A 15,888-nucleotide genomic window follows, 5' to 3' on the forward strand; every position below is an offset into this window, starting at 1 on the left:
TAACAGAGTAAGAATGGTCTTCTAAACATACCATACGTTTGAGGAAGCTAAAGTGCTGAAATGTAATCCACCGCTTATTGACATTCCTGAAAAGATGTAAGAACTTGTGAGGGGATTCCTGTATAGTTCTTCTTTCAAGATACCAGACACAGCCTCCTACCCAACCTATAAAAGAGAGAGAAGTGGAAGAAAGGTTAAATGATTCGTACTTCTTATCAAATGATGACTACACCTCCCCAGAAGCAAAGCCAGCCACTAATGCAGTGCTACACTGTGTGATGGGTCTGAGCTTTGAAATAATCTAATCTAGATTTGTGAATAAATGCAATTTACCAGCCCTACTCATTGTTCAAGTCAGTGTAAGCCTTCAGAAGGGCCAGGGAAAATTTTCATTTCAGGGTCACTATGCTTTATTACACTTAATGCTGAAATGACCACGCTACAGATCTTTTCAAGAAAATATAAAATGATCCGTTCAATTTTTCAAAAGTAGAAAATAAAAAGCATTAATTTTTCTTAATAAATGACAATAAATTGAAATAGATAGATTTCAGGTTAACATTTTAACTATGCAGAGTAAGACAACAAAAAGGAAGAAGAAACAGTTCCCGATAAAGTATGACTCTATCAGTCTAGTTAGGAATAAGCTATTTTTGTTGTATCTAAATTTGGCTTTTAGATTCTACTGAAACTTCTCTCAAGTATCAACAAATTCAATGCTTCTCTGCCTTGGTCCTCATCCTATTGAAGCCTCCGACAAGCCATACAACACTAGATTCTCCCGATGGCTTCCATGACACTAAGTGTTCCTGGTTCTCTGCATTCTATTTCTCAGTTGCAGATGGTGTCTATTCTTGCTATGTATGCCACCTTAAGGTAGTCATGTTCCCTCTTTCTGAACACTAAATATTGTCCCTGAGCAAATGTAATTATAGGATAATTTCTGATCTTCAAACCATTTCTAGAGTCATTGGGCCTATTTCCATCTCCTCTCTTGGTGTCTCTATATGGATGGATTGCAAAATGTCTGTAAGAGCGTTTTATGCTCAATCAATCTCTACTCTGTTCCCTATTGCACATAAAACCATTACTTATTTAAGACTTCAGGAACATCTTGAACTCTTCTGTTATCACCTAACAACCATCAAGTCCAATCTACTCTGAAATATAGGTCAGATCTGCCCACTTCTTTCCATTTTTACTGATCATCTTACATTTACCATCTTATATTTGGACTATGGTAATGACAGCAGGATTCAAGCCAGTCCTCCTGCCTTCAATACTTCCTTTCCTTTCTAATCCACGTTCCCAGAGGCAACAGTTTTCTTCCTGTGGCCCTGAATACATATTACTCACACAACCCACCAAAGCAACATTGCCCATGACCCTCCACTAAAAACACCACACATTTCACAATTTGCTCATGTTTCTATTGTTTCCTTGTTTGCATGCCACTCTCTGTCAAATTTTCTGTCTTTTTGAACTACTCTATCACTTTATGCCATGTTGTATGACACTTCTTCATGCAAATTGTTCCCATCATCTAATATTTTAGTTCCTTGATGGCAAGAATTCCCCTTTACTCACCACCTTTGTACAACAGCTAGCAGAGCACTTTTATATAATAAGGAAATAATGTTTGATGACTAGATAGCCCAAACAGCACACCTGGACTATGGGAAGGAGAACTATCACAACCCCAAGAAATACATCACAATTTTCTTAGACTGGAGATAAATCACTTCTTCATTGAAATTACAGTCTCAAACCTGAGTTAACTGACATGCTTGTTTTCCATAAACATGAAAATGTGTTTGCCTTGGAACCACCTTGGAAAATAACTCTCATGATTAAGTGAGTGGATTACCTGAGGTTAAGAGTTTGAGACCAGCCTGATCAACCTGGTGAAACCCCATCTCTACTAAATACAAAAAATTAGCCAGGCATGGTGGTGCATGCCTGTAATCCCAGCTATTTGGGAGGCCAAAGTGGGCGGATCACCTGAGGTCAGGAGTTCGAGACCATCCCGGCCAACATGGTGAAACCCCATCTCTACTAAAAATATAAAACTTAGCCAGCTGTGGTGGTGGGCACCTGTAATCCCAGCTATTCAGGAGGCTGAGGCAGGAGAATTGCTTGAACCCGGGAGGCGGAGGTTGCAGTGAGCCAAGATTGTCCCATTGCACTCCAGTCTGGACAACAAGAGTAAAACTCCATCTCAAAAAAAAAAAAAAAAAAGATTAAGTGGTCAAACTGAGATTTTACAGAATGGTAGTAAGAAGAAAAAACAGCTAGGAAACTGACATTTCATTTAGTTGAAACACGTCACATTTCTATGAATCAGTGCCCAGAAACTGAAAGACATTTCAACCTTGTGTAAACAAACTTAAATTTGAAGATACACAAAGATTATATATTAAAATTCTGGAAGCATAACACCATATCTATTATTCACCATCAACACTGGCTCCTGATTTTAGGACGTTTAAAATTAGGTAAGGAGACAAGTAACTAAAAAATGCTGACATTTTTTATTTTTACTTTTTTATTTTTTGAGATAGAGTCTTACTCTGTCACCCAGGCTGGAGTGCAGTGGCACGATCTGGGCTCACTACAATCTCTGCCTCCTGGGTTCAAGCTATTCCCCTGCCTCAGCCCCCCAAGTAACTGGGATTATAGGCGCACACCATTGCACTTGGCGAATTTTTTTTTTCTTTTTTTCTTTTTTTTTTTTGTATTTTTAGTAGAGAGGGAATTTCACCATGTTGGCCAGGCTGGTCTTGAGCTCCTGACCTCAAGTGGTCCACCTACCTTGGCCTCCCAGAGTTCTGGGATTACAGGCGTGAGCTACTGTGCCTAGTTTTTAAATGGCTATAAAATACTTAGAACTTTTAGAAGCAAAATCAGGCATGATACTACTCGATCACTAACACTGTCCCAGGTTACCTTCTCTGCCACCTCGTCCCACCATGCTGCTTCCTCATCAAGCTCTCTTAGTAATCTTCCAAGTGGATCATAGGAAGTTATACAGGCCACTTACTAGCAGAGTTTTTGGCAATTATGTTCACAGCTTCAGGGAGTAAGCTGTTCATTAATTCCTTCCATACCACCACTGCAAAGACTGATGCAGCAACAAACCATGTGGGCCATATACAGCCCACCATTGGAACTGGGGAATTCACAGTAGTCAAGCAGAATTGACCTACAGCTGACAATATAGAATGGAAAGGCAGAAAAACAGCTAATTTGAAGGATGCATGCTGGAAAAACCTACATACAGAGGAAATATTTCAAGCACTTGAAAAGGATGAGTTCTCTGAGAATGAGTGCCCAGGATCAGGATCAAAGAACATTCACAGTCAGGGATGGTAGAAGGTAACAAAGAAGTGATTCAAAAAAGAATCACGGGACTTTAAAAAACAACAACTTTTCATTATAGAAAATCACAGCCATGTGTAAAAGCAGAAGAGTACCATGAGCCCCCATTACTTATCCCCAAGCTTCATCAATTACCAAACCCTAGCCAATCCCGTTTCATCTATTCTACCTCTCCACTTTACAAACCAATCAGGACCTTTGAGATCACCTACTTCAATTACATCATTTTACAGATGAGTAAACTCAATTCCAGAAAAGTCAAATGAATTGCCCTGGGATCACACAGACCAGAAGAGAGCCATAAAATAACATTATGAAAAAGAAGAATGCAATTTCATGGAGTCACAGTGTCAACATCACCAGATGGTACAGAGAGTTTGTGTGTGGTTGGTGACAACTGAAAAAAGTTTCCGGGATGTGATCAAAAGGCAGTCCCTGGCTTCTCTTATTTGGCCTCTAATATGCACTACCAGCATCGCATTCCTCACACAACCATTAGTTAATCGTCTAAGATACTGGGGGCAAGACAATTCCCAACGTCCTCTTTCATATCTCCATGGGGACAAATTGCATCCATCCACAAATAACTACTAGGAGCAAACAATGTACATTAAGTAATGTTCTGGGCACTGGAAACAGAGGTAAACCAGAGATGGACACTGTCCCTGCCATCACAAGGTGTATATTCTAGTTAGGAAAAACAAATAATAAACTAGTATATAAATAAACAAGTATAGACTGTGCTAACCATAATGAAAGAAATAAATGGAATGATGTGAACAGAAAGAGGTAGGGGGCCCTAGTTTATATAGGGTGGTCCCTATAAAGGCCTCTCTGAAAAGGTGACATTTGAATGAGACATTACCAAGAGTCAAGGAAGAACATTCCAGCTCCAATATACATTTGTCACTAGTTCCTTCGAGTGAAAGGATATTCAAGACCACTCTGGCGGTACAAAGACAAAAGTCTTAGGGGGACTACAGCCCGCTGTCTGCAACTGTCATTATCATCACCGTTGTCATCATGACCCTTTATATTGGAACAAGGCTTCTGAGTGGAAAGCAAAGTACTTCCTTGTCATTGCAAGCCAGTGGCTAGAAGCTGAGGATCTGATAAGGAGGAGAACCCCAAGGTTCTACTCTGCCCTCTCCTCCAGCTTCCGCTATCTGAAAACCGAAAGAAGCACTAAGACGCCGCTCTTCCGCAGAAGCCGGATGGAAGAGGCGGTGTGGACCACCAAAGTCACAGTGCAAGACTGGACCCTAGTTCCGTAGCCTCTTCGCTCCAAGCTACTCCAGAGGTCAGTTCCCCCACCACACCGGTGACCGGCCAACCTCGCCAAGGGCTCCCCAAGGTTGCAGCCAGCCGGAACCACGGCCTCGCACGTGGCAATAAGAGAAGAATTTCCCCCAAGGTCGTGCCCAAGGCAGGTACAGTACCTGCCAGGAGGCGTGAGGAGAGAGTGTGAGGAGATGCGGCCATAATTCACGAGTCTGGCCGCTCCCCGGGATCCCCGTGTCCTCTCTCCTCACGGGCTGCCGGGCGCCGCCATCTTCCTTCCCCGCCCCCCTGTGGGAGTAGTTCCGGGCCGTCACTTCCGGCCGGCGGGCTCCGGGAGGAGGGCCTGGTGGCTGTAGGTGATCGCAACGTACACGCTGGAGTGTGGCGGGCTGACAGGTCTGAGACCTGAAGGACCCGGGAACCGCAAAGCACGGTGTGCCTCCGTTGTCCTGAAGAAAAAGCCGCGCGCAGACGACTGGCCGGCCCGCGCTCGCAGCTCCCAGACGTTGACAGGCATCCTCGGGTGACCGGGTGAGGTGGGCAGGGCTGGGCTGCAGAGTCCTTGCGGGCAATTTAAAGTTACAGCGGCCGAGCGCTGTGGCTTACGCCTGCAATCCCAGTGCTTAGGGAGGCCGAGGCGGGAGGATCGCTTGAGCCTGGGACCTCGAGACCAGCCTGGGCAACAAAGCGAGACCCCACCTCTAGAAAAAATGTAAAAATTAGCCGAGTGTGGTGGCGCGAGCCTGTGGTCTCAGCTACTCAGGAGGCTGAGGCGGGAGGATCGCTTGAGCCAGGAATGTCGAGGCTGCAGTGATTGCGTCACTGCACTGCAGCCTCGGCGACACAGTGAGACCCTGCCTCTAACAATAAATTTTAAAACAAAAATAAAGTTACAGTTAGGACACTTCCAGGTGACAGGAGCATCATGAGGAAATGGTTCTCGTGGCGATGCTTCCACCTCCACGTCTGATCAGTTACACTTTACCATAGTCTATCAAATGGGAGCCCAGATGAACTCCGGATTACTTGTTTCTGAGCCACACTAAAGGAACTGAATCATCCAGATATTTCCAGATGAAGAAGGTGCATGTAGAGGTTCATATTTGGTGCTCTGGAGTGAAATCCGTATTTCAGTTCTGCCCTTGTGACCTTGCTTGAGCGAGTTACCCAAGTCCTCTGGACCTCAGTTATCTAGCAATACAATGGGGTAATAATAGCACATCTTTTATAAACGGTTGAGATAATTAGATAAATGTGTGTCATGGGTAGTCAGGCACCTACTAGGTACAGGCACTAATAGATTATTACCTGTGTTATCATAAGTGTTGTGATTGCCGGGGCAGATCTCAGCATCCCCCAACCCCTCAATCTTCTTTTCAGATTGGGGTTCCACAAGTAAAGGTAGATTGAAGAAAAGATTCCACTTTTGAAAAAAAAAGAGAAAAATAGGTAATTGGGTTCTAAAAAGGCAATTTCTTTCTGTGTCTTCAATAATGAGAGGATAGCGGTTTTGGTTCACCTCAACTAACATTGCTAGGCACAGGGAACGCTGAAGAGATTAAAACACCCCCTGCCCCTTCCCCGATTCTGTAGGAGCTTACACTAGACCAATGAGAGGACAAGACATTGTCGATTGTCATTACCAGTGTGATAGGGGTAGTATACAAAGTGCTGCAGAAACTCTGATGAGGTAACATTTCTGTGCGGTTGGTTTAAGGAAGGCTTCAGAGATTTAAACTTGGTGCTCTGGAATGAACAGTAAGATTTTTACAGCGTACAAGAAAGGGAAAGGACACTCTGTAAAGAGGAAAATAGCATTAAGTACAGTGTTAACAGTTTTTGAACTCTTTATAATTTTCCATGTGCTTTTATAAACACTTGTTGTTTAAACCTAGAGCAAAAGTTATCCTAAGTCTGGCACATTAAGGCCCAAGAGTTTTAAGTAATCTGCTCAAAGTCACCTAGCTGTCGAATGCCGGAACAAAGACCTGAGTCCCTGAAACCTGTGAGAATGTTATATTTTCACCATGCCATCAGGCCTTACTCACCTAAGCATCTGGAAGAGTCATAGCTTCTGTGATTTATAAAACAGTGTTTTCACCTTGGCTGCCTATCAGAATCAAATGTAGGACTTTAAAAAATTATAGATGTCTAAGCCACCTCTAGACCTATTGAATCTGAAGAGGTGTATGATAGATGTAGAGAGACCTGTAATTTTCTCTTTAAAGCACCGCTGGTGATAGTGATACACAGAACTGAGAATACTGGATTCCAGCTTTTACTTCACAACACAACCATGTCTAAAAGGTTGATTAACATAAATGTTATATTTCACTAACTCCCAAGTCCTCTAGGCTTATGATAGACAAGGGGTTTAATAGACATGCACCTTCTTGACCAACAGATTTTTCCTTTGTTTTAAATTTTTTTCCAAAAATGGGGGCAAGGTAAGACCAAGTACACAAATGAATGCTTAGGTTTTTATTTGTAGAAATTAGGTGGGTGCGGTGGAATTAGTGCTGGGTGCGGTGGCTTACGCCTGTAATCCCAGCACTTTGGGAGGCCAAGGTGGGCGGATCACCTGAGATCAAGGGTTCGAGACCATCCTGGCCAACATGGTGAAACCCCGTCTCTACTAAAAATACAAAACTTAGCCGGCTGTGGTGGTGGGTCCCTGTAATCCCAGCTATTCTAGAGGCTGAGAATTGCTTGAACCTGGGAGGCAGAGGTTGCAGTGAGCTGAGATTGCGCCCCTGCACTCCAGCCTGGGAGACAAAGCAAGACTCCATCTCAAAAAAAAAAAAAAAGAAATTAGAGTAAATGTTTTATAGAGAAATGTCTGAGAGATAATACATTCTGGCTTTACTGGCCAAGAAATGCACTTACCTATCTACTATTTGTGATATAGTTAGCCTAGGCCATCGTACTCTCCAAAAAAGTAATCCTGTGGAGATACTTCTGGAATGAAGAGGGTTCCATGACCATATACATTGACTTGGCCATGAGTAGTGGCAAGGAAAGCTGAAAATAGAGTTGCAATGATTACCTTAGGCCAGTCACAATTCATCACTGTGGACCTAGCCATATTGCTATCTCAAATCAAATTAACATTAAACCAAGGAAGAAGTGGGGAATAGATTTTGGATAAGTAACTGAAAGAGTATCACAACTGTTTGACCCACAGTTTTCCAAACATTTTGAACACAACCCATTTTATAAAATACCATTAAAACAGGAAATAGGACTTTCAGAGATAGGCCTCAGAAATCTATATAGCTCCCTACCTTTTCATTTCTAGATTTGTAAACCCAGGTCCAGAGAGGTTAAGTGATTTACTCTGTAACAGAACATTGACTCTAGACATCCAAGTCAGCATTTTTTTCCATTTCATTATATTGTCTTTTTTTTTGTCCCTCAGTCTCCCTGTAGCATCTTCGTTAATGAAATAGTGTAGGACTCCACAATTAGATATAGTATTTATTTGACTTTGCATTTCACATTTCAAGCAAAATATGTTTCATAGGCTATGTTCAGTATCACTTGTGGAAAGAGATATAAGTAATCAAAAGCATTATTTTTTAACCAAAATATTAAATAGATGTAAATAATTGAAAGCATTATTTTTAGCTAACAGCATTATATATATTATTGCATAATTACAGAAAGTTGAGTTATATCATTCAATTGTGTGTTAATATGATCATTACCACTTATGTTTTTTCCCTTTTTTTTTTTTTTTTTTTGAGACAGGGTCTCACTCTGTCACCCATGTGGGAGTGCAGTGGTGTGATCATAGCTCACTGCAGTCTCAACCTTCCAGTCTCAATTAACCCTCCTGTTTCAGCCTCTGAAGTAACTGGGACTACAGGCACATACCAGCATGCCTGGCTAAGTTTTAAATTTTTTGCAGAGACAGGGGTCTCACTGTGTTGCCCAGGCTGATCTTGAACTCCTGGGCTTAAGCAATTCTTCTGCCTCAGCCTTTCAAAGTGCTGTGATTATAGGCGTGAGCCACTGTGCTCAGCCTGCTTATATATTTTTAAATAGTATTCGTAAAGCTTTGTAACTTGTCTCTTAAAATTAATATTTCAAAAGCCTGAGAACCTAGAAAATGGAAACTAACCTATACTCTCGTCCCATTTTGTCCTGTAGGTTGGCTGCTCCTTTGCTTTCAAATAAGATTTCTTCTCAGAAAGTCTACATGTACTGAATAAAATCTGCAGTTTATGTAATATCACATGACTTGAGAGTAAATCCTAACTTTTTCAAAGCCTCGCTGAATTTCCCACAATAGATAAAGACCCAGCTTTCCCTAGGAGCTGAAGGGAGAAAAAATTCCCAACCTAGTATGCAGGATGTAACCAGTTGACACAGAACTATGTATTTGAAAACAAAATAGATTTCAAAACCTAAGGGGAGGCAAATGATTTGAGTAGATTTTCTTCCAAGCAGACTTACAAATGCCAAGAAGCACGAGGGAAAAAAAACCTTAGCATCAGTAGTCATTAGGGAAATGCAAAGCAAACCTACAATGAGATATCATTTCCCATCCACTTGGATGGCTGTAATCAGAAAGTCAAATAATAACAAGTGTTGACAAGGATATGGAGAAACTGGAACCCTCAAAGATTGCTGACGGGGATATAAAATTATGTAGTCACTTTAGAAGACAGTTTAGCTGTTCCTTAATAAGTTAAACATGGAACTGTGTGACCCAGCAGTTCCTGTCCCAGGCATAGACTCAAGACAAATAGAAACATACATCCACACAAAAATGTATATATGAATATTTATAGCAGTATTATTCATAATTGCCAAAAAGTGGCTACAACCCAAGTGTCCATCAACTGATTAATGTATAAATGTTGTATATCCATACAGTGGAATGTTTGGCCATAAAATGAAAATGGAGTACCAATACATGCCATGATATGTATGAACCAAAAAACATACCAAGTATAAGAAGTGTCACCAAAGACCACATATTGGATGGTTTCATTTATATGAAATGTCCAAAGTAGTTAAATCCATAGAGACAGAAAGTAGGTTAGTGGTTGCCTGTGGCTGGGAAGGTGGGTAGAGGTAAAAGAGAAGTGGCTGCTAATGGGTACAAGGTTTATTTAGGATGGAGGAGGATGAAAATGTTCTAAAATTGATTTTAGTGATAGTTGAAAAACTCTGAATATGTTAAAAATCATTGAATTGTACACTTTAAATAGGCACATTGTATAGAATATGGATTATCTACCAATAAACCTGTTTTTAAATTAGACAGGAAGAGCTACTCAAGGAGATCAAAGGTCCTGGTGTTGGACAGACATCTACCAATAGCTCTTCCCTCCTCATGTAGAGTGGAAGATGTAACTGTCCAGAATAGACGCATTTCCCAGCCTCTCTTGCAGCTTGGTATGACTTTGCAAGTAATTCTCAACAGTGGGATGCAAGCGTAGGTAATGTGTTTAAGTTCCAAGCGTCCTTAATAATGAGATACCAGCCACATATTGAAGACAGTGAGTCAATAAAATAGGCAGAGCTTGGGTCTCTACTGCTTGTGAAACTGCTGTATCAGTCCTGGACTGGTTTCCTGAGGGACAAATAAACTTCTAACTTGTTTAACACGGTGTTTGGGTTTTCTGCCCCCTCTGGTACTGCTTAATCCAAACAATATACCATTAATGTGATTAATAGTAAAGTTAGTGAGCTCATGTCCCTAGCTCATAGTCAAGTCAAAAGCGATAGCTGTTGCTATTAAATGACTCACCATATGCTTTAATAAGCAATGACGAGAAAATGTTAATAGTTTTTTAAATATGTGTTTTCAAAAGGAAAATTTAAGAGTCGTAGTGTTCAAAAATTTATTGTAATACAGCAATTTGATGAAGTTTATTCATCAAAATGAAGCAATATGACGAATCTAGAGAAAGCAAAATTTACGCTATTTAGGAATGAGGGCACCATGAGCTTAGACAATTGGTCCCAGTTTGTCAGACACAAGATCTGTGAGGTGGAAAATGGGAACTTACTTACTTCATAGAAATATTCCTAAAGACCATCCAACTCACCTGTTCTCATTCACCACACTAGCATCTCAAAATTTGTTCACCAGACTCTACTTAGGGTTCTCTAGGATAAGGGTGCCACTCGTCCCCAGAAAGGAATGCTAATATGGATGGGTTAAGAACAAGGATATTAATGAGCATGCTGCTGAGAGTGAGGCTTTTGGAGAGGTGATGAAAAGGGATGAACATCTGGGTTTTCACTTGACATCCTCTCTTTGGAGTCAGTCTCTTGATTTTCCTGGCCTTTCGGTTCTTCTTTCTCAAAATAAACCCCCACCCCTACCCATCATCCTTGATGGTTCTTCCCCTGGTCCCATGATGTTGGGAAGGTGATGACAAGACGAGTCTGAATATGTCTCTTGCTTGAAAAGGGTCTTCTGCTTTGAAAGAGACCCAGGGAAAAGGAGGGTGCTCAGGCCCCTCCTTGTCAGACCCACCAGATCTGTCCCTGCTCACCAAAGTTAGGGCTTCCACATAAGCATATGGGGCCAGAACCTTAATGTAGTAATAAACAGTGGCCTCCCTCTGATCTTATCTTCCATTGGAGGCTTTGTGAAGGTCCTGCAACTACAGTAAGTAACCCCAGTGTGGGGAAGCATAGGGTATTTTAAGATTTCTTCATTTGACTGTCTCTTCATGACGTAACACTACTGAATTAGCTAGGGTCCAGTCAGGAGACAGAAATCACACCAATTATTTGAAAGAATTTAACCTAAGGAAAGGTTAATGTGGTATAAAGTTGTTAACTAGGTGTGGGTAACTAAGAAGCAGCTACCATCTCTATGACTGGGGAAACAAAAGGAAGAAGTTGGAATTATTACAACTTAGAAACTTAGAGGAGTGGAAACTCAGGCTGTTAAGGAGGGGCACTGCACCCCTGATGCTCTTGTCACTGAGCAGGAGCTGATTGAGCTGGTTCTTTATGTGTTGGGAAAGCTGCAAATGGTGCTCAACTGTTGCTGGGGATTCTAGAAGCTTTGGAGTAGTGCTCATAGGAATTGCAGGCAGATGGGAAGCAATAGGAGGAGCAAGTCCTCCTTGGCCCAGTCTTGTAGCATTACTAAGGCCTCATTGGCAGAGATTGTGGTTTGCAGGAATGTGGCTTGCACTCTGCCAGCTCTAGGCATGATATGGAAGGGTAGCTTTGGAGCCAGGGCAGATAACTGATGGGAATTTTCTGAGTGTATGTTCTACTCTAAGTGTACAGATTAGAGTTTCCAGTCAGTCTCCTCTGAGAATGAGTAACTTAAATCAGTTCCTAAGATCTCTTAATAGTTCCTCTGAAGTGACTGATAACATCAGGCCAGGATGCTAGTCCAAGATCACTCCAATCAGTCATTAACACCTCAGCTGTAACCTGCCAGCCAACCTTTTCCATCTTTACTCCCTAGGGCTTTATTCCACACATGAGTTTTGGGATACCAAAACTGAAAAGTGCAGTACTGGACACAGAAAAAGGAAAAAGCAGCAGGGAAATGCACTATAAACAAGTTCTATTAACTGCCATGGTGTTCTGCCTTTTTAATAAACAGACCTTGGTTTTGTTAAGGGAAGCAATATGCCAGGAGATGAATCATCATTGCTTTAAGTTTATCAGAGTACTGTCAGTCACATTTCCACAGTTTCTTACAGCCAGTGATGGCTATGTTTCTCAGTTCTGACTAAAGAGATAAGGCGAGACTGGCTGGTAAGGTTTTGGTGGATAATTTTGTTTACCATTGAAAGAGCTGGGCATGCGAAGGGAGGTGCTCCTTCTGCCTTTTTTCTTTTATACTCAGGATGTAAGACTGTGGATGGAATTGCTGGAACTGAGGCAGCCATCTTGCAATGATGAGGTGACAAGCGTGAGGACAAGTAGACATGCCAAGGAAGGCAAAGCAGAAAAAAATAGCCCCCAGTTTCTTGAGGAAATTGTTGAGCTGCTACACCAAGTCAGGAATATCTGTCTGCAGACTGATGGCTACGGGCATATTATGATGCTTAAGCTACTGTTTAGTTTTCTGTTCATTGCATCCTGGATGATGCATTCAATGAGTGACACAAGGAGTGAGCAACCTGACTTCAAAGCTTGCTGAGGACAGGTGACATGGAGAGACAACTGGAATCATGTCAGCTATCCAAAAAAGATATCACATTTAACAAAAAACAGATTTGTTATATCTGTTTCTAATATACAGATTAGTGGCTGTTTATAATATGACTTAAATCCACAATGGTTTAAATAATGCAAAAATAAAAGAAATTTTGTGCAGATTTGTTTCCTACTTTGTTTCTTGCCATTTGCTGTGCATGCAACTCCTCTGATGAGGTCAGAATGTCTGATTTCCCACACCAACGAAAGCATTTCTTGCCTTGTTCCCTTCTTGACATCTTAGAGTTTCATGAAGAATACAGTGAAGTGTTCTAAGTATAGCAGGAAACTAACCTTATTGGGCACTACTGATTGAAGAAATCATAGCCAGTCAGAGCATTCTCACAGATATATTTTCTCTTAGCTATGAGGTCTTCTTAAAAATGAGTCTTATGTATTATAGTAGATGACTTGTCAATCAATATGACCTGTCAATCAAATGACCTGTCAATTTGTATAATCAATATTATAAAAATAGAGAATAACATGGTATAAGGAGAATTGCTAAGGGCATATTAATAAGTAGAATCCCAGGTAAGTTATTTATCAGAACAATAATGATTAACAAGCCACTAGGAAGGGAAAGCACGGAGAGCATTCTTTTCTAAAATCAGCCACTATTTCTAATCTGTGGTCCTTCTTTCTCCCTGCATTTATACCTTTTTTTTTTTTTTCTTGAGACTGAGTCTCGCTCTGTCGCCCAGGCTTAAGTGCAGTGGTTTCATCTCAGTTCACTGCAAGCTCCACCTCCCAGGTTCACGCCATTCTCCTGCCTCATCATCTCGAGTAGCTGTGACTACAGGCGCCTGCCACCATGCCTATTTAATTTTTTGTATTTTTAGTAGAGACGGGGTTTCACTGTCTTAACCAGGATGGTCTCGATCTCCTGACCTCGTGATCTGCCCGGCTTAGCCTCCCAAAGGCATTGTACCTTTACGACAATCAATAGCAGATGAAAATGCTGATTTCTTTTTTGGAAATAAATGTCAATATATGTTGCAAAAATGCACTATTAGCACTTACTGTGCTAATGATAATACTAATAATGCTTTATCATGACATCTCATTCACTTTTTCACAAGAACCCAGATACATGGTATTCCCATGTTCAGATGAAAAGCTAAGACCTGGTCTGGGCGCAGTGGCTCACACCTGTGATCCCAGCACTTTGGAAGGCCAAGGCAGGTGGATCACGAGGTCAGGAGATCGAGACCTTCCTGGTTAACATGGTGAAACCCTGTCTCTACTAAAAATACAGAAAATTAGCCGGGCGTGGTGACTGGCACCTGTAGTCCCAGCTACTCAGGAGGCTGAGGCAGGAGAATGGTGTGAACCTGGGAGGCGGAGCTTGCAGTGAGCTGAGATAGTTCCACTGCACTCCAGCCTGGGTGACAAGGCAAGACTCTGTCTCAAAAAAAGAAAAAAAAGAAAAGAAAAGAAAAGCTAAGACCTTAAAGGTTAAATAATTTTCCCACATTCCCATAGCTAGAAAGTAAGTGCTGCAGCTAGAATTTAAACCTTTCTGATTCCAAAACATGTTCTTAATCCTCCTATTGTACCATCTCCCATATTTTTTGTATCATGGAGGTATTGTTGAGGTATTACAATGCCTCATTATCTGGAAGTTTAGGGTCTAGACTCACTTCATCAAACTGGTGTAGTTATTGAAGTTCAACCTTGAAAAAGTTACTCAAGTTTACATTTTCTGACTTGGTTCAATTTTCTTTTATTTCAGCTTCCATATTTATAGAACAGGAATACTAATGCGAGGTCTACACTTAAATGACATTGCACTTTTGATACTTAATGAGAGTTCATATCTGGATACCTTCAAACAATACCCATTCCACCAGGACCCACTGAATCAAAGATTTTTGGTGGTGGGCCTGAGAATCCACAGTTTAAAAAAAAAGACTTTATTGAGTTATAAAAATCATACAAGCTTTGTATAAAAATTTTAAGAGTATAGAAAAAAAAGTGTTTCCAGGAGAGAGGACTATCCAAGGAAGTGGGTGGTGGTGATGGTAGTGTTGGTGTTGAGGATGATGACAACAAACAACCCATTTTATTTATTAGCTAGAATGTGGCAGAATTTGTATGTCTTGTCTCATTTAATTAATCACATTTAATCTTCTCAACAATCTTATAATCTTACAACTTTAAACAAATTATCATCCACATTTCGTGAAGTCATTGAAGCCCAAAGTGTTTGAGGAATCAGTTGCCTTAGTTTCCTGGGCTGCTGTAATGTACTGGGTAACTGTAAACAACAGATGCCTATTGTCTCACTGTTACCAGGCTAGACGTATCCGAGGGGCCATGCTTCCTCAGAAACCTCCAACAAGGATCCTTTCTTACCTATTCCAGCTTCTGGTAGCCCTCGGCATTCTTTGACTTGTGGCAGCAAAACTCAAGTCTCTGACTCCATCTTCACGTGGCTGTCTTTCCTTGTGTCTGTCTTCCCATGGCATTCTTCTCCCTAGGTGTCTGTGTCCAAATTTCTCTTTTCTTAAAAGGACACCAGTCTTATTAGATTAGGGTCCACCCTAATAACCTCACCTTAATTTGACTACACTTATTTCCAACTAAGATCACATTCAGGCTGGGTATGGGGTGGCTCACACCTGTAATCTCAGCACTTTGAGAGGCCAAGGTGGGAGGATTCCCTGAGCTCAGGGGTTTGAGACCAGCATGGGTAACATAGTGAGACTCTTATCTCTACAAAAATTTTTTTAAATTAGCTGGGCATGATTGTGAGTGCCTGTAGTCCCTGCTACTTGGGAGGTTGGGGCTGGAGCATCCCTTGAGCCAAGGAGATAGAGGCTGCAGTGAGCCATGGTCCCATCACTGTGCTCCAGCCTAGGTGACAGAGTGAGACCCTGTCTTGGAAAAAAAAAAAAAAATGACAGATATGGGGGATTAGAATATCAACATGTCTTTTGGGTAGATACAACTCAACCGATAACTTTGCCCAAGGATACAGTGGCTAGTAAAGTATGGAAACTAGATCTGAACTTAGGAGATGCTAGAATCTAGCCA

At 41.4% G+C, this 15,888-nt stretch overlaps 1 protein-coding gene and 1 long non-coding RNA gene across 2 annotated transcripts in view; one reads left to right on the plus strand and one right to left on the minus strand.

Annotated features, from left to right (window-relative positions):
• Positions 1–5,062, minus strand: part of LOC105539444 (protoheme IX farnesyltransferase, mitochondrial) — a 140,828-nt gene extending 135,766 nt beyond the window's left edge. Inside the window, exons 1-2 of the mRNA XM_011979740.1 lie at positions 4,818–5,062; positions 32–165 (exon numbers count right to left, since the gene is read on the minus strand). Of these exons, the coding sequence (XP_011835130.1) occupies positions 32–165; positions 4,818–4,860 (177 nt within the window). The 5' untranslated portion in view covers positions 4,861–5,062. The remainder of the gene's footprint in view (positions 1–31; positions 166–4,817) is intronic.
• Positions 4,985–15,888, plus strand: part of LOC105539443 — a 35,367-nt gene continuing 24,463 nt past the window's right edge. Inside the window, exon 1 of the long non-coding RNA XR_001006048.1 lies at positions 4,985–5,190. This is a non-coding gene — a long non-coding RNA (uncharacterized LOC105539443). The remainder of the gene's footprint in view (positions 5,191–15,888) is intronic.

This window comes from Mandrillus leucophaeus, unplaced genomic scaffold, assembly GCF_000951045.1.
Source record: "Mandrillus leucophaeus isolate KB7577 unplaced genomic scaffold, Mleu.le_1.0 Scaffold205, whole genome shotgun sequence".
NCBI classification, from domain to species: domain Eukaryota; kingdom Metazoa; phylum Chordata; class Mammalia; order Primates; family Cercopithecidae; genus Mandrillus; species Mandrillus leucophaeus.